The 18,624-nt window shown below is 36.2% G+C and overlaps 2 protein-coding genes across 6 annotated transcripts in view; both read left to right on the top strand.

Moving 5' to 3' along the window:
• The window catches only part of RTTN (rotatin), a 90,029-nt gene extending 83,451 nt beyond the window's left edge, over positions 1 to 6,578 (top strand). For all 5 annotated transcript variants that reach the window (XM_049830285.1, XM_049830288.1, XM_049830284.1 and 2 more), the window contains 5 exons: positions 1,466 to 1,665; positions 2,490 to 2,757; positions 3,957 to 4,060; positions 4,423 to 4,492; positions 6,136 to 6,578. In XM_049830285.1, the coding sequence (XP_049686242.1) occupies positions 1,466 to 1,665; positions 2,490 to 2,757; positions 3,957 to 4,060; positions 4,423 to 4,492; positions 6,136 to 6,218 (725 nt within the window). In that variant the 3' untranslated portion in view covers positions 6,219 to 6,578. The remainder of the gene's footprint in view (positions 1 to 1,465; positions 1,666 to 2,489; positions 2,758 to 3,956; positions 4,061 to 4,422; positions 4,493 to 6,135) is intronic.
• Positions 6,579 to 16,843: 10,265 nt separating this feature from the next.
• Positions 16,844 to 18,624, top strand: part of CD226 (CD226 molecule) — a 42,242-nt gene continuing 40,461 nt past the window's right edge. The window contains exon 1 of the mRNA XM_049830311.1: positions 16,844 to 16,934. Coding sequence (XP_049686268.1) covers positions 16,844 to 16,934 — 91 coding nt within the window. The remainder of the gene's footprint in view (positions 16,935 to 18,624) is intronic.

The following is an 18,624-nucleotide window of genomic DNA, read 5'->3' as shown; positions in this document are numbered from 1 at the left end:
ACTTTATATGGTTTGTACTTCAGCCCTTATTGAGAACATTCTGGTTTTGAAATAGTCAATAATCTAATTTAATTCTGTATTAAATTTCTTCCATTTATTTATGCATTGGGCTCGGTAGCTTCTATTTGTATATTTTTCATGAGTATTCTCTTCTTCATTTGATGAAACCTTTTATTTCCATTGATGAGTAATTATCGCCACTACTAGAAGCCTGTTCTTTTTTCTAGTATGAATTTGTCTCATTCCAAATCCTGGATACTGACTTGGATAATGATTTGCTAATGGCTTGAAGAGACATATAAGTATCTGTTGATTTCTCCCTGTCGAGATACCATAAAAGAGTTAGCATCATTAAAATATACTAACTGAACAGTCTCTGAGCTTTTTTACACTCTTTTTAAGTTAATGTCTCCAGACCTTAAATAAGCTTGCAATGCTTTTTTTATATATGGACTTTTTTTTAATATGGACTGAAGTAAGGTCAAATATGTATTAGTCAACCACAGGATATGAAATTAAAATGTAATGTCCTGAGATGTACTGGGAATGAAGCTGAAGTTCTGATGGTCTTTCTTGTTTCTTAACTGAGTGACTCTAGGCTGCATTTTTGTTTTCCTTGCTAATAAGGGCAAGTGGGTTTAGATTAATCAAGTTTTTTTTCTTTCTGTTCAGAATAGTTGGCTTATGAGGTGACCCAAACTTACCTACTCTGAACTGGTTAACCACATTCCCTTAGCATCGTCAGACAAAGAAATGCATGTAGATGTTTGTAACAGTTAAAAACTGTCTCATTTTTATTTACTTTTTCCGTGTAAGAAGTGAAGCACTGTTGCAGATGGCAAATGCCACTAAATAAAAAGGTACATATGCATATTTGTACACAGACATCATGGTAGTAACTTAGTAGTTCCCTGCCACTGTATTAACTTGAGCTTGTAGCTCTAGCATAGGATTTTGCATGCTACTGTGGTACAAGGTAATGACAGATGCAGACAGCACTTTTATTTCTCAGAAAAATAGTTGAAGAAACTTACTAAAACTTTTCTGAGAATATTTTAAGGAACTTACTAAACCTTTCAGATGTATAGACACCTCTTTTTCTGAACCAGTTTCAGAGGGTACCCTCAGATTCTGATGCCAAATAATTGTATAATGCCTTAAATAGAATGTTCCATTTTTTAAGGAGACTGTGACGGAGCAATGGTTTCTCTTTAACAGCAGAATCACCTCTTGTCTACTGTTCGATTGTTCTAGAATCCGCCTATTCCAGCACGCTGCCACATTCAGGCACACTTCTATTTAAAGCATGTCCTATTGACTGCACTGCGGTTCAAAGAAAAACAAAACCCAATCCTTTCAAAAGTCCCATCTCAATCTTTGAACTGTTAGACTGCTCTTTCTATAGTTTTTTTTTTTTTAATGTATATGTGCAGTTCTCATATGGTAAACATTTCATTTCTTTAAGGTTGTGCTTCACTTTGTTGGGCCAGTGGTGGACAAACATCACTTCTGTCTGCACGAAGTGCAGCTGGCAATTCATTAATGCATAACATCTTGAAATTAGCTTCCCAAGTGTCAAACGATAACGGCCCAATTCAGCAGGTGGTCTTTTGTCTTCTTTCTAACCTTGCACTGTCTCATGACTGTAAAGGCATTATTCAGAAGGTAAGTAAATATTATTCTTGATTTTAGCAATGTGATGGATGCATTTTCCTTTTTATTAAACCCTCATATTTCAATATGGAGTGTCCTGTGATCATATAGAGATGCTTCTGTAGGAATCAAAACCGTTGTGTCTTCTCAGTTAGTTGTGTTACTGTTCCCTAAGTGCAGTATGTAATTTGGTCATATGCATAGTCTGGACAGAAACAGCATATGGAACTACACAATTTTTGCTAGAGCTTTTTATAACCTCTCAGTTTCAGTGGGGTGTAAAATTTTTAATACCCATATATATTGATAGCAATCACTAGTGGATCATGACAGTGAGCATACAGCAGAACAAACTGCATGCAAGTAAAGAAATTAATCATTGTATAAATCATTACGTATACTGTGTGAAACATTATCTTTATAAAACTAACAGTTTTAGAGAAGACATCCTACATGTCAGCAATTAGCTGTTAGGTAGAAATCCTGACTTATTGTATGAATGTAAGTACTGTCTTTTCCCTTTTTAATTTATATATTGAATGATTCTTACTCTATTTAAATAAATATATTGTGTTGGGTCAACTTTTATGTATCTACAGTGCATAAATATTACAGAAGAAGATGTATTTTACTGTATTAACTTTTCAACCAAGATGTGGATTCTTTTTCATACATGATTCTTTCAGAAGTCTTTGACTAATAATGGGTTCCCTGAAATGAGTAAATGAAACATTAATACTAGTTTTTGGTCAAGTATGCAGATTGAAAAGTCAAATAGCAGTGAACAAACCATGGAATACTTTAAATTCTAACATACTTTTCCCTCCTTCTGACAGAGTAACTTCCTGCAGAACTTTTTGTCTCTTTCATTACCAAAAGGAAGTCATAAAAATCCTGGTAATGTGTCTAGTCTTTGGCTAAAGCTGCTACTGAACATATCTTTTGGAGAAGATGGACAGCAGATGATCATGAAGATAAATGGGTTTTTAGATCAGATCGTGGAAATGTGTAAATACAAACACAAGAGCAGCCAACATCTAGCACTTCTTATTCTACATAACATATGTTTTAGTGCAACTAATAAACCAAAGATATTAGCTAATGGTAAGAGTCTTCCAGAATTGGTATTGTCTTCCAGAATACCATATTTTCATTGCAATTTGGATTACTGAGCAAGAACTCAATATTGTTATTTAGAAAAGCATTTTTATAAAATTTATTTTCATAGAAGTGATTTTAGAACATAAGTTTTGGCAGAAAAGCAATTAAAATAATAAACAGCAAAAGGAAAAGCAAAAAAAAATATCAAGATTTATTGTGAGACTGATCATTTGAAGGTAGTAACACATTATGAATGAAAGGGTTTTTGCAATTTTCTCAAACAGCTAGTTTTTCAGGGGGGTTTGAAGGATTCTGTGTGTCAGTCAGTTTGAAATAACTGAAGTTCCTATCTTTCAGTTGGACAAAATCTTACTGGCTCCTGCAAGTCATGGATGTTGAGACAAACTACTTTGTGTTCTGTCATGTGCAGAAAATGTTTATGATAATGATAAAATTATGATTATGGCAACTATATTTCATGTAATAACATGCACAGAACTTTTTTCTTGATTGTTTGGAAAAGGCATGTTTCTTTGCCCCATTTAATTGCAGAGAGAATGCTCCTGTCTTTGTTACAAGTTCCCAGCAGGTTTTCCACAGTGTCCATGGTTTTCATTTTTTTTCTTAAGGTGCGGGTTTGCTGCCTTAATTAAGCATACATTTTTCAGTTACATAATCTGTGAATTTTTATTATGAAGTGAACAAGCAAACTTCAAGAGTATGGCTTCAGAGCAAGGCTAGGAAATTAAGGCACCTACAGTTGAGTGGCAAATATTTCTCATTGGTTACAAATCATCTAGGTAGTAAGTACTAAGGAAAATAGAAACTTAATTTCCATCCTGATGTGGCTCTAATTGTGGCTACTGGGAGTTATAAAACAGTTTCATGGCTTACTTGGTCCCTTTACATAGCTGATAACTGTATATAATGTGCATGCTTTATTACTGATGGCTTAATTTTTTAGCATTGCTTGGTTTTGTTTTGCTATGTTCTTTTTAACACTTCTTTCAATGTAGTCTGCTGATCTCATGATCATATTTATATTCAATTAACATGATAATAAAGTTTCTGTAATTCCTCTCCCACACCAATACTTGTCATAGAAATAAGTGTACTCCAAGCATCAAAATACTGAGACATGTAAATATATTTGTGTGCTTTTGATGATATTTTCTAGATGCATTTTATTTTTTTCTCATTAGATAAAGCGATTGCAGTACTGTCTGCCTGTTTGGAAAGTGACAGCTGTGCTGTTCAGAGAATAGGAGCGGCTTCGCTTTGGGCTTTGCTTCACAACTATCAAAAGGTCAGTATTTGAGAAATACTTGAAAAAAATTGAATGTTACTTTCATTATGCTCTAAGCAATACAGTAACCTATAAGTAAATAAAAATAAAGTTTACAGTAGCAGCTCCATTTTATTATTTTAATCGCATAGCTGCTCAGGCCAGGAGGTTAAACAACATGGTAAGGAAGCAGCTTGTCCTCTGTGATTTGTGACTGCTTATATAAATGCAATCTGTGTGATGATAGTCGTATGCTAATTCTGAAATTCCTGCATCTCATGTTCTGCTGAATTACTGTCATTTTCTAAACTTTGCTGTTAAAGTGTGAAAATGCGGGGAAGAAAGTCAAGTCATTGTATTTTGTGTGTTCATGTGTGCTACAGGCAAAAGTGACTTTGAAGAATCCATCAATAAGGAGAAGAATTGATGAGGCTTATGCTTTAGTGAAGAAAAGTAAGTCCTACTTACAACTAATGCCAATTCTGTATTTTTTCCATCAAGTAGATCATTAATACATTTCAATCAATGTATTGTAAGTTTTTGAAAGGATATTTTTGTCTCTAAAATCATGAGTAGTAATATGGTTTATGGTTAAGCATCTTACAAGTACAGACACAGAAAAATGCCTCTTGGTTAACAAATTATAAGCAAGCCCTCAGGTAATTGCTAAGGTCAGTTTGTAAGAATAGGTTTGATCATGCTTGCAGCAAGGTGTTTTCTTTGCACAGAACACTTCTGTGTTAATTCTTAAATTTAGTGATAAGGAAAGTTGTTCATTTAGCATTGTCTCTGCTTAACAGTGCTCAACTTCACTGTGTTCTACCACATAGAGAAGGGATCAGAACAGATCACTGTGCCAGTCTTGAAATACTGTGCCATGGGTTAGCTGACTTTCTGAATGCTTGAGTTTTGTGCTCAGGTAACTGAACGTAACTATTGTTTGATTAGCTTTTGTATGATGGGTTGCTATCTTCAGCTCAAGATCATTCATTTTGAAAGGTGTTCAAACACTGGTCTGTAGCTGCAGTATCAGTACCTAGTAATGGGTTTACTGGTTGTTAGTCACATCAAGACTCTGATCTTGCAGAAACATGCAAATGTCTCATTTTAAGCTGATGAGTTTTCCTACTGATTTTAATTGCTTTATAGATATACTCAAATAGGTTTATCAACTGGGAGGGCTTATAATACTGGGTTCCCATAGTATTTTGCACAACAGAATTGCCACAAAATGTCTGCCTACATTGAACATTGTCAGTATCCTAGTAAGGAGGAGATGTATTTTTGCTAGAATATCTCACGATAGTTCTTCCTGTACTGTCACCCAAATCCATTGATTTTGTCAATGTACTGTTGTTTCAAACACATTGTTTACTAAGTCAATCATTAAACATAATGCAACATTTCATATGCTGTGCTCATAAATAGATAAGTTTGTATTGTTCTTTATAGCATAACTACCACTGATCAGAGACACTTAAAAATGCTATGTTGAATCAACAAGGTAGAAATATGTAGCTTTTACAGACTAGCACCTCATAACGTTAATCCCCATTTATTTATGTACTGCTTTAGAACATAAAGTCCTAGACTGAAATATTGATTTTTAATTCAATAAACATTTAAATATCAAAATACTGAGTATGAAAGATTTTACGCAACTGTAATTGTTACAGTTTACAGTCACGTGAAGTTGTCATCTGTATTTTGCTGCATTAAGGTTCTCAACTAGCCTACCCTAGTAAAGCTTTGACCATTTTACAGTGATAATTGGTCTACAATTGTAGATTGTTCTTCTGCGTGCAAGTGGGGGAATTTTTCAACATGGCTATTCTTATTTTACATTTCCTACTTTGTCCTACCCAGGAAGTTTGGGAAGAACAAGGTATGACCTCATTGTAACATAGCATAGTCGAAAGGCAGTTTTCACTTTTTTTGTCACATCTAATTGGGGGCTTGGAAAGCTGCTCATAATATAGAGGTTAAGATCATAAAATAGCATGAATTCTAGCAAGGCATTTGATACAATCTTTGAAAAAGTAATTTTGTTTTAAGAATCAACTAGAAATTCAAACCTTGTTTTTTCTTCCTTTTAGCTACTCCACAGCCAGACGAAAATGAGCTACATGCCTACTATTTAAAATGCTTAGAGAATATAGTGCAGCTTCTTGATTTTTAATGGCCATCAGATGACTTCTCACATTGAAATTGGACAGCTTATTCAACGGGAGCCTGAAATTTAAAGAAAACACTTCTAATTCACAGATCTGCGGCAGCAGCGTATATGCTATGGAAGAAATTTTTGAAGTCTTTGAGGAAGAAGTTCATCACTTTGAACCAAAGAAATTGCACTAAATGTGGTTCAAACTATTTGTACTGTAATCCCAATGGGAAATCATAATGATATTACTATGTAAAGTATGTACACAGAAGAAGGAATGTACAGAGGAAAAGGATGTGAAAAATCAGTAATTTTCTTAAATTATGCATTGAAATTTTTACTGTAAAGTATTAGAATGGCTGTTTTGGATTGGTCTTAATAAAGGGGTTTTTATTTGGGATCAGCATTTGTTGTCAGTGGATTGTAATTTGTAATGTTGCAGTGCAGATGTGCACAGTGCATAGTTAGATTCAAGAACTGAAAAAGTTGGTAGTCATGGCGTTGTCCTAAAAGCGGATTCATTACCCGGCGTGCAATAGACCAATCTCACACACTCAGGAGAGGTATTGCTTTATTCTGCACAGGGTGCTCTGTGGACTTTCCACAAATCAAGCACACCAGATTCATCAGGCATGTCCCTTTTATACAGCAATTGCATCTAATTTATTAAACTACTCCTCCCTAATACATATTCAAACTATCTAATGCATATGCATAGTATTATGTAATCGTGACACATCAGATGCCTTCTCCGCATGGGTGGGGATCTCTGTTGGTCTTCGGTGGTCATTTGAGGAGGTATCCCCTCCTCACTTTGACCACTAAGTCAGTCTGTATCAGGTCAGTCGTTCATTTTCCTGCCAAGAGGTTTGCACCATCAGTCAGGAAGAATAAAAAGGATCAGAATTGGTGCTCCAGGTGAGGCACCATTAAACAGGAAGAATAGAAAAGATCAGAATGATCTTGGCTAACTAACTTAATTTAAAACAGGACTTTCTAATCTGCTACAGTTTTCTGTATCTGACATGAATGGTGTGTTATACCTCTTGGGTATAGAACAGCAAGGTGTGTGTTTTAGATTTGAAGGAGTTTTCAGTTCAAACTGCTGCATTTTTTATCTTAAAAAATAAGATAAAATAACAATTGAACTCCCAGTTGCTGATATTACAGGTGACAGTTATGTTAACATAGAAGTTTATTCAGGATATGAAGTATGTGCATCAGTTTTCGTTAGTTACGTTACAACATTGTAGAAAATTTGAGATGCAATCTGTTGTTTGCCAATTTATAAACACTTCAGATCTTTTCCTTGAGGAAAAATCCAGTCTGTTATCCAGGCTTGTGTTTTCTTTGAACTGCTACTATGTAACTATTGTCATAAGTTTTTCAGTATTCTGTGCTAAATGAGTTTGAGAGAAAAATACATTGATGCCTGAGCACATGACAGTTCTGCTGAACACGCTGCTGAAATACCTGGCAGGGTGTGTACATTTCCCTCAGCACAGAAGGTTTTTGTTTTATGTCAGGGACAGATAAAAGTGAGCAAACAGAAAGCAAAACTGGGGTAACATCTCTAGAAGAGTTGTAGCAAGGGCATGTCTACCTGTAATTAGTCTTCTCTTCCTAACCAAGTGATGAAAGTATTTTCCACTGACAGAGGGGATTTTTGTTTTGTGATGCCTATAAGTAATGTGTGACGTGATATTATTCAGCTGATGTAAGTGTGATGCTTATAGTGGCTGGACTAAATCATTACTAGAAATGTAATTTATCGGCTAACCCTCCCGCTCCTCCACCAAACAAAAAGCAATGGTAGACTGCCGGAGCCTGACTTTTTTCCAGTTCGTACATTGCAGAATTATTGTAACTTGCAAAATGGTTGTTAAATGCTGTCCCTGCTCATCCCATAGCATTGCAGAACTGAAAGCTGCAGGGCCGGAGAACACTCACCTGTCTGGGTTTGGTGGGGGGGGTCTCTTCCCCTCAGGCTAGTGAGTGCCAATTCTCTTCAGAGACTTGTTTCAGCACACTCCACCCCAATGATTTCTCTCATAAATCAGGTTGTAAGTAAAAATGCAGATTATTTGCCAGTTTGCTTTCTTTTTCAGAGACACGAAAAACGAGAGCACCCCATGCCCAATTAATTCCAATGGAAGTAACCACTCGGCAAGGATGGCGAGAGCTCTTTCAAAGTGTAGAAATGCACATGGATCCAGTGAGGTGAATGAAATAGGGCTGCATAGTTGAATGACTTCTTTAAAACGCAAGTACAATATAATAAAAACATAGAAGAACTGGATGCTTTTTTTCTATTAAACATCTCTATTTTACTGAGCTGTACAAATTCTTGAAGAAATTATTCATATTGAAAAATGCAGATACATTGCTAATAAATCTGTTGTTACAGTAAGCCTTAGTGCGAGTGCTGTGTTTATCCCCAAATGAGCATATATCTAGCTGCTGTTTTCTCAGTGTTTTGTAACACTTTATGATTGTGGGAAGCAACTGTAGCCATGGCATAAGTAAATATTTCTGTTTGGTGTTGCTCCTCAGGAAAATCAAAACAATTTTTAGCCTCTAAGGGCACGTACATGAAATGTCTATATTTGCTTTGTGTACAAAGTCTTCACAGAATACTTAAAACTTTTCTCCTTCAGGATTAAGGAAAGAGGAATTTATTTGTTTGTTTTTTTTTCATTTATTTCTTTAAAGGGCAGCACTCTTCATTGCCTTTTCCCTCAAAAATCAGGGACGTACAGTGGCTGCATCCTGTCTCCCTGCATGCTAATGAAGAGGTGGGTTATAAAACATAAATGACCTTACAATTTCTGTTCACTGGCACTTATACTAGCACAAATAGCCTCGCAATAACCTTTAGTCTTAATAGATTTCATGAAAGATAGTTAAAATATTGAGACCTCATTCACAGTTAAACCTAATTTCAGAAGTTTGGAGATGCATCTGTTTTCAAGGATGTGATATTTATCATGTTTGGGTTTTCAAAGAAAATTAAATCTTAAAATACCTTCAAATTTTAAGAGCTGTAAAATAATTTATCCTACAGAGGAAAGTGCAATTAAAGTGGAGATGGATTCCCCGAATAGACTACAGAATTTAAAAAGTAATATTTAGCATGCATCTAGTTTCTCTAATAAAAGGCACGGCCATGCAAGCTAGGAGTCTCTTGAAAAATCCTTATCCAGGAGAATACAATAGCCATTTGCATTAGCTGCAGATATATTATGCTCTTACTTGGTTGCTTTATCTTTTATGATAAGTTTGTAATCAAGAAAGACGTTATTTTAAATTCAAAAGAGGTATGTATATAAAATCCACTACAAATGAGGCTTTCTGATTTTTGAAGACTGATGTGTCATCTATTGCTTGTTCAAAACTTTCAAAGAAATAATTTTTGCTTGTGGTAAAAGGTTGTGGATTAAACTTAAATCATTTAGTTTTGATTATGTGTGCATTCATGCAAATAGAGACATTAAGTCATGACTTGCTGATGAAGTTTTCAAACCTTTGAGCAACAGATTTTCAAGCCTACTTGAAAATTCTCAGAAAAAGATTTCTTATGAGAAAGGCACTATTTTTTTACTTTTCCAGCAATTTGGAGTTACAGATTCTCCTCACTCAGTAATACCAACTACACAGACCCTGGTGAATTTTTTAATTGGTTTCTCCCCATATCAAATTTGGAAATTACAGCAATTACAGGCTTCTGGCTCCAGTAGAATGATGGACCAGTGCTGGCCGGACTGGGGAGAGGAATTTTCTGTACTGAGACTTTGGCCTAGCTTTATATAAGGATTTCCCTTCACATAAAATTAGAAGCTACTGTGACAGCTTCTCAAATCTGATTGTCCTTCAGAGAAGTGTTTTACTGTCTTCTGGGGGGGTGGTGAAGATTAGCTGACACCTGAAGATTGCTGTTCTCTAGGGAGTCTAGGAACACACTACAGTCCACTTGAGGTTTCTTCTGGTCATAAAAAATGTGATCCCTTCAAATCTTTTCCCCAGGTGGCCTCCTAGAGTGATCATCTACAGCTCCACCACTGTGATAGCAGTCATGCTACCATTACTTTAGAAGAGAGTGAGTTGTGCTAAATACAATTTCACACCACCTCAGTCCTTTCCAGCTCATCTTTTGGCTCCCAGGCCACACTGTAGGAAGATGTGCGTTCTTCATTTATTACCACTCCCTCATTTTTTCGTGATTCCCTGACCTCATTCAGCAATCCTGTGTGGCCTCTGGGCATTCCCAAGAGCTGGTTAGTCTCCCTGCCGTGTAACCCAGAGGGGTTTGGCCCCATGGATGCCCTCTGGCCTCAGTGCCAGCTGCTCTTGGGCACCTCAGTTTATTTTATAACTGGTGTTTTAGGTGCTGAAGAACAACAGTGAGAGTTTTACAGTTCAGTTCGGTGTTCAGCTGCATGTTCCCCCTGCCAATCCTATCTCGGCAACCACAACCTTTTCAAGAAGAAAAAGGGTACAGTGTGAAAGCTGGTCCCATTTTCACTGGAAGAGGAGATTCTCACAGCACCTGCTTTCCTTCATCCAGAATGGAGAGCGTCAGTCTGGATTGAATTTACAGCAAACAGACGTGCTCAGGTTCACAAATGTTCTCGTTCTTCATAAACAAACGGACCAATTCTGAACGATCAATTTCAATGTTATGTCATCATTCCAGCTTCTTAATTGCTTGCTGACAGGATGATGAAGTTTTACATTTTTAGATCTTGGTCCTTAGTGTTTAGAATATGTTTGCAAGACTTTGCTGAGCAGAAATGTAATTTTAACAGAAATCACGACTGCGTATGATTTTTGCATATGATTCTATAGTTTTTTTCCAAATAGAAATAAATGTTGGGAGGCAGTTGGAGTTAGATGGGTTTTTAATAAGTACATGATAGAGCTGTTTGGAAACAAGTTCATTTTTTGTTCCACAAAATTTTTACATTTCCACTTCAGCCAAAAATACAAATAATCTAGTCTATAAAAAAATCTCAGGAAACTCATAAATAGATTTTGATTAATATTACATTTTTATGGTTTTTATTTTTTATATAGTTTTAAGATGCTTATAGTTTTTTCAGAGAATTCTAATAGATTTTGAGTAACTTCAATGCTAGTGTTTTTTCTGCTTTTATTTTCCTTTGTTCTGGATTTCTGATACTTCATTATCTACCTTTTAGATCTAATAATGCATTATTTGGAGACTAAAAATATAAATTCTTGTGGCCAGTGATTCTATTAAATACATGAATCTTGAATTTGATTTGGCATTTCTAATTCTCAATATGAACAATTATGCTATTTAAATTATCAGCCGTTGTTATCAAACTAGTCCGAAATAGAATGTTGATTTTTAAAAATTAAATCAGAACCAAACACATTTCAATATTCCTTGTTGTTTTATTGACAAGTATATGCATTATTACAATTTTTTATTGTTCTTTTATTTTTTCTAAACAGCTTCTGTTGTTTCTTCTACTTTCACCAATGTAAGACCAACATTCACATGATTTTATTGAGATGTCAGAGGTTTGCAGAAATTTCTGCTGACCAATGCAACCGATGATTTTCAAGCTAGCAGGTATCTGTTGATCTGTGGTTTTACAAAGCACGGTTGGTGCATACAAGCCCCTTTTGGTATTTCTAACCTGTCAGAGAGACACCCTGCATCCTGGAGAACATGCTTTTCTCTGCAAAAAGCTGAAAACTTTGCTAACGTTGCTTCCTTCCCGTGCAAATCCAGTGCAAGGAATTATCAAAATAAATAGTTGTGACAGTTATTTATCACACAGGAAAATATTTTATTAATGCTAAATTATGCGTATAAACAATGGCACAATGTTCTAAGCACTTTACCCAAACATACCACCACATGCAATGCTTTAAACCTGCAAGCAAGATTTCTTTGTTTGTATTGGAATAGTTGTTTAATAAGTGTTTTGTAGCAAACAAAACATTTCCAAATGTGGATTGTCGTGTAGCTGATTAGAAGTAGCCTTCTATTATCTCACGTGTGGTATTTTGTTTGCTTGGATGTTGTGAGACTTTATGGGATATGGTGGGGAAAAAAACCCCAAACAAACCACTTCCAGAATTGAAATAAGCAATATGCTCAAAACTCAATAGCTATTTCACAGTGAAGTGATGCTGGGAGAGAACCAGCCCAAGTCTTGCACGGCTGAGATCACCAGCCATGAGGCCGTAGAGTTGAACCTAACTTCAAAGTGACGGGAGAGACCGCGTTCACCCACATCACTTAAAAGGACACATTGGTCAAAGACTCCTGATTCACTTTATTTAGAGCAGGAAAGCTCTGGTTGAATGCAGTTTCGAACTTTATTGATAAGAAAGAAAAACTGCAACCAAGTTCCAATTTGTTGCTTCTCTCTGAAAATGAGGGGAAAGCTGGTTTAGGTGTGCCTTAAGTGTTCTTGGTCCATTGCTGACAAGGATAGGTAGAAGCTGATTTTTTTTCTCTTTGATTTGTGAACAATTTTAGTGCAATACAGGTTCAGCTGACAGAATTTTTGGAAAAGAAGGAGGGTCAAGAAAATCTGCTGTACTTTCTTTCACAATTAATGCTGGCCAAGCTGTGTCTGCCTTAAAAAGAATCGCTCTGTAAGGGGATTTCTGACTGTTAGTATCAAAGCTGATACTCTGTCTTGAGAAGCCTGAGGTTAGCAACCCCAAATCATGCATATTATATGACTGCTTTCTGTAAAATAATTTCTAGCTAAATTTTACTGTTTAAAAACAGAAATTTAGCATTGTCTTTGACCTAATGTTTGTCAAGAGCAGCAGAAAAGAAGTAAGGACAAAAAAAAGTAATTTCTAAAAGTGAAAAGACTCATAGGAAACTGGGGGGTGGGGGTGGGGGATATTTTTTTATGTGTGTGTGAAAGAAATTTCTCATCAGCCAGACAGGATTGATTAAGTCGCAGCAGGTTCTTATGGCCAATAAAGAGCAAATCTGGACCCAGAAACAATGCTTATCCATATGTACTTTCTGTAAGAGCTTTTGCTTCTTGCTGGTAGGTAAAACTTATGTTTTATTTTCCTTCTTTTTCCATAGTAAATGTGCTTCTAAAGACAACATGAAATGTGGGGTAGCTTAACACAAGAAACACTGCTAGCGAGTTGAATGTTTGAAGCATTTGAAACTATCAGAATACAGGCTGGCAATTTCCAGTGCTTCATGTAAATAATACGAGATTTTGTTGACTAGAATCAGTAATACACGGGACTTTCAATTTTTCAGTGGTGTTGCCTACCTTTCTTTAAAAAGGCAGCTTTAGAAATGCTTCCTAATTGAGAATATTCTCAGAAGACTGACCTGGAGTTGAAATACATATGAGGTTATCAGCAGCAAGTAATGTCTTTTAAAACCAAATACTTTCTCTTCTCTGCCCTTCAATAACCCTAAGCAGCAGTGCAGAGCTTCTTGGAGACAGAGCAGAACAGGAGCGAGAGGGGATGTCCTCACTGCCTGTAGCCCGGTATCTTACACATTCTGGGAGTTAAAGGCTCACCTGTGTCCTTGTTTTAGATCCAGGAGTAATAAATGTGTGTTATTAAAAACCTGCTAGCCAGTTTAGATGAGTTCTGCTAACTGAGTTTAACAAGAAGATAATGTCTCCTCAGTTTAATTTCCTGTGTTCGGTCTGCATCACGGGCTGCTACTGACTTCAGAAACCGGTTAGTGTGGCTTAGTGCCAAGCACTAAACCAAACCCTGAACAATTTTGAAGGGGGGGAGGGAAAAACCAACCAAAAAAACCCTCTTGAAAAGCTCTTTTGAGAGAATACATTTCTCAACATCTAGGTGAGTTGACAAATATGCTGCACTCTCCAATGGCAAGAAACGTCTTGGCATCAGAATAGCAGTACTCATCACATAACCCCAAATTTAGAGTATTGTAGGAAAGCTCAGAGTGCTTCCACTTCAAAAGAGGATTCCACCAAATCAGGAAGGGGGAAATTGTCTTTTCTCTCGGTTTTCATTCTAGGACTCTCTGTAATTCAGGATTTGCAGAAGGCCCTTTTCCCATCGCCGTGGCAGCTGGAGCATGGCTTACTCCTCAGCTGGAGTTTTTCTTGCCCATCAGGACACTTTTCCAGAAAGGCATCTTCTAGAGCTGAATAACAGCACCTGAATAAAAACTTTGAGTTGCTTCCAATTAAAGCTACTTTATCTGAATTTCAGTCTTCCTGAACCTGGAATTTGGTGAATCCTGAGACTAGGTACAAGCTTTAGTGCCTTTATGATTAGATTCTTTGTGATTTGAAAGTTTTCCATAAATAGCAAATAACCCTGAAGTTTTGAGGGCTAACACAAGCTTCTCCTGCAGGTAGAAGCAGTGTCACTGAAATTCACAATTTTTCTGAAACTTCTGGTGTGATTTTTAATCTGTTTGCATAAACTAAAACATCAGCTGCTCATTTTCCTTAAACCCTTTGGTGTGGTTGCTTTGTGCCTGCAAGATGTACAGTTTCCAGCATTAAAAATAAGTTTAAAAAAGGAATATTAAATTCACCTGCATGCTGGTTTCTGACCTAATAAAAATGCTACGCTTGAGTAAAAAATCTTGCGTTGTCAGGAATGACTGCAATAATTAAAGGTTTGCAAAGCATCCCTACAAAAAAAATGTGTATTCATACATGAGAAGGAATGAAACCATTTGGCAGGAGGTTGCCAGAAGCTGGAGTAGCCAGCGGGGAGGGCTCTGAGGTTTTGGGGTGCTGCAAAGTCTGCGGCCACCTCTGTGGCTCAGGGCTCACCCTCCCTCCCCGTCTGCATCCTGTGCTGGGGGCGGGGGCAAAGTCAGCAAACAGCGACCAAAATAACAAGACTTACTGGAAAGTGACTGGTGATTAGTGTAAAATTAATGAGGGCTTCTGAAAATCTTTCCTTACTATTTTTTGCATTTAACATTTATAGGAGAAAAGCGCGCTCTGCTCACTTCGGGTGTTTGTTGACAGTAATTTGCCATTGCGTGGTTTCCATTTATCGCATTTATCATAGATCAACAGGGCAACGCCCCACCCCGATTTGAATAAAGCAACTATTTTTATGCAGTTTTAAATGGCAATATGACTGAGGCTGGAGTCACAAAAATGCCTTTGAAGATTGTTTTTAAAGCTGACTTTCTTAGTGACAGGAAGTTTGCATCCTGTAAGAATAAAAATGAGAAGAAATTGTAGCACAGCAATGGATTGTAAGGATTTGTATTCTTCCTTCAGCATTATTCAGAGTCTCTACGTGGTAAAACGTGCAGTTTAGCGTTGTAGGTTTTATCCAGTATGCTTTTAAAAACATTTTATGGCAGAACAATGAGTGTGGAAAAAAAATTGTTATGGACGTAACAACTGATTTTAAGAAGCCAAAGACCATAAAAATCAATAGAAAAATCTAACTTTATGTGACGTTGGACTAGGTCCCAGTAGGGGAAACATTATTGTATGGACAAATTCACTAGGGAATATAGCAGGAATTGAGGTCAAAATGTAATCACCCAGAATGTAGCTCTTCAGGGTGGATTATTTTATTCTCCCTCTGAACTGAAACATCTCTTAATGGTAATAAATTTCCTTATCCTGTGCTGGGAGTGTATTTGCAATAACATATCAGAAGAAAGATCCTTAACGGTCTGTCTCATATGACTCTCTAAAATATACTGTGCTTTCTCCCCAATATGCTGGCATAATTTTCTTTTCCGTTAGAGATAAAATGGCCAACTGGAAACAGTGGTAGGTGGCAAGTGCTAAACCAAGGGTTTGAAATCTAACTAAAACTGAACAGGGGAAAAAAAAAAAAAAAAGGAGGGGGAGAGAAAGAGACGAAAAGAAATAGCATAACTGATAAAATAGCTTGATATTTCTGATATTGTGGTAAATAAGTTCAAAAGACCACAGCCATAAACACCTGTGAAAACAGCAGCTATCTGTGCCATCATGTTTTGTTTGAATTTCATTTGACTGATTTTCATTTTCCTTTTTTTTTTTTTTTTTTTGTACTTAGCAATGACCTATTGAAGGTGTTTTCCATTGCTGTAGTTCTAGAAACTTTTGTTGAACCTTACTCTATGAATTGTAATCGAAGCACTTAACAATCACTTGACGGATTTTGTGCTAACCACTTTAATGTTGGATCTTTTTATACCAACATAATTAAGTACTTTAAGGTGGGATTTTTTTTTATATCAGTGTAACAATGTTATTAGTGACTCTCTTACAAACGTATTACGTAAAGTTGACTTCCATGTGTATATTCACCTTCTTATAGGTGAGTGAACAGTGTGTGATGAATAAACAGAATTTTGTGTAGGTACAAATGCACCTGCCCAAGGACAATGGCATTACTCTAACCATGGCAGCGTAGAGGTACAATTTGCATGCACAGCAAAGCCCTTGACCTTTTCCATGGAAAATAAAGAGAATATATGATGATCTACTTTGCCAGTTCTATACTTTTTCTGCTTAAAATATCCTCATTCTGCCATTCTCCTATGATCGTAGTTCTTTTTTACTTTAGTTAGAATATTTCCATCTTTTCTTTTGATTTCACAGGGACTAGCAGAGTCTATTTCAGAATTACAGATAATCTGATGCTGACCAGCAGAGAGTGAAATGGTGCACCAGCCCACCACCGGCTTCTGTCCCGGACAAACGGCGAGCAGCTCACCCATCCGTGGAGCCAGGCTGGCCGCCTCACCGGGCAGTGAGTAGATTTTTGTGTTTCTGTTCTCTCTTGCAGTCAGTGCGTGTTATTGTTACGTTCAAAAGGAGTTAATGTCTTTGTACAGAAATCCCCCCCGCCCCGAAGAAGTAAAATCTATGTTTTGGTGAAGCTGCTGGCAATGCCTTGCTTGGTAGGTAACAATGCTAACTATAGTTTTATTTTGTTTTGTTTAATTTAAGTTCTCAGGGTTTTCATCGGATATATCAGTACACCAAACATGACAGTCTTTTTCAAATGCAGCAGGAGGTCATATGTGTCAGAAATTTCTGATAGCGGAAGTAATTAACACTGTCAAAATCTTTTCAGAAAAGCAAACTGACAACTGATGCTACCTGTCCTATACAAAGAATAGCTAATATCAGGATGACAGGAAATCTGTATCTTTGTTCTCAGAAGAATTTATTCACCATTTGATGAATTAAGTCAGCTGCCACATTCTGTATATCATTTTTTTATATATATATATATATATGTTTTTTTAAGCAATAGAATTTCTACTTAAATGGAAAGGGGACATATATGTATTCATCTCAGGCTTAGTAGAAAATACAGTTGATTCAGTTGTGAAAAAAGAAAAGCCCACTGAGACTGAAACATAATACCCAGGAAATATGATTTACTATCATCTACAACAGAAACAACAAAAAACAGCACACAAAGCTCTCAATCCCAGGAATCCAGGCGCAAATCACAGCTATAACAATATAATGTATATTTCATTTTATGCTTTGAAAAATAATCAAACAAAAAATACTAATGCTATATATCCAGATTTCCTGTTGCAAACTAAATGTAGTTTGCAATGGATACAAACGCTACTGCAAGGAAGCTGATAAATGCAATTTTGACCTTGGAGCTCTTGATCCAGGCTATTAGCTTGAATAACCCAAAAACCTGAAGTTGTATGTGTGAGAGCCATGTGTGTGCATAAGGAGCCCTCTCCCATTTTATCTCTAAGAATGAATTGTCTGCAAAACCAAGGTCTCTGGTTATTTCTGATCAACCTAAATTCAGTCCATCAACTCTTTAAAATTATCCTAGCAATAGGATAATCTGCTTAGATTCCTGTCCGTCTAAGGCATCAGATTATTCTGGTAAACCTTTGAACACTTGCATAGCATAAACTCAGATAGCTACCTTTTAAAAAAAATCTCTTTCACATTAACAAAAAGAAACAAAAATTCCATTAAAAATAGAAAAACATAATTGTAAGTAAAGAAATATCTGCAGTTTTTAACTTTGTATGGTTCAAAATGGGTTATATTTCAAACTGGCAGGGGCTTCACACATGATTTCAACTAAAGGGAGTTGAACCCAACCATAAAAATAAAAGCATAATATTTTCAATTGATCAATTGTTAGGATCAATATGCTAGGATAGTTGATAAGCCATTTTGGAGCAGATATGCTACTTTACAGGCATTTTATGATTCCTACAGATCACACACATAATTTAAAAAAATAAAAATAAAAAAAAAATCTGTCAGAGATCAGTGCCTCTTGTTATGAACACATTAATGTAACAAAAGATCTATGCAGTCACAATAATTCGATTTAAAAAATAAATCCTCATAAAATAACTTGTGATGATTCTGTAATGGGTACTCTAAAGCCCTATAGATGTAATTAAACTTTCAGGTTCTTAGAAATCAGTGAACATGGTTACAGG

The sequence above is a fragment of the Accipiter gentilis genome, chromosome 27 (genome assembly GCF_929443795.1).
Source record: "Accipiter gentilis chromosome 27, bAccGen1.1, whole genome shotgun sequence".
NCBI classification, from domain to species: Eukaryota; Metazoa; Chordata; class Aves; order Accipitriformes; family Accipitridae; genus Astur; species Astur gentilis.
Note: the sequence above shows the minus strand (reverse complement) of the source record. Positions and strands in the feature narration are given on the sequence as shown.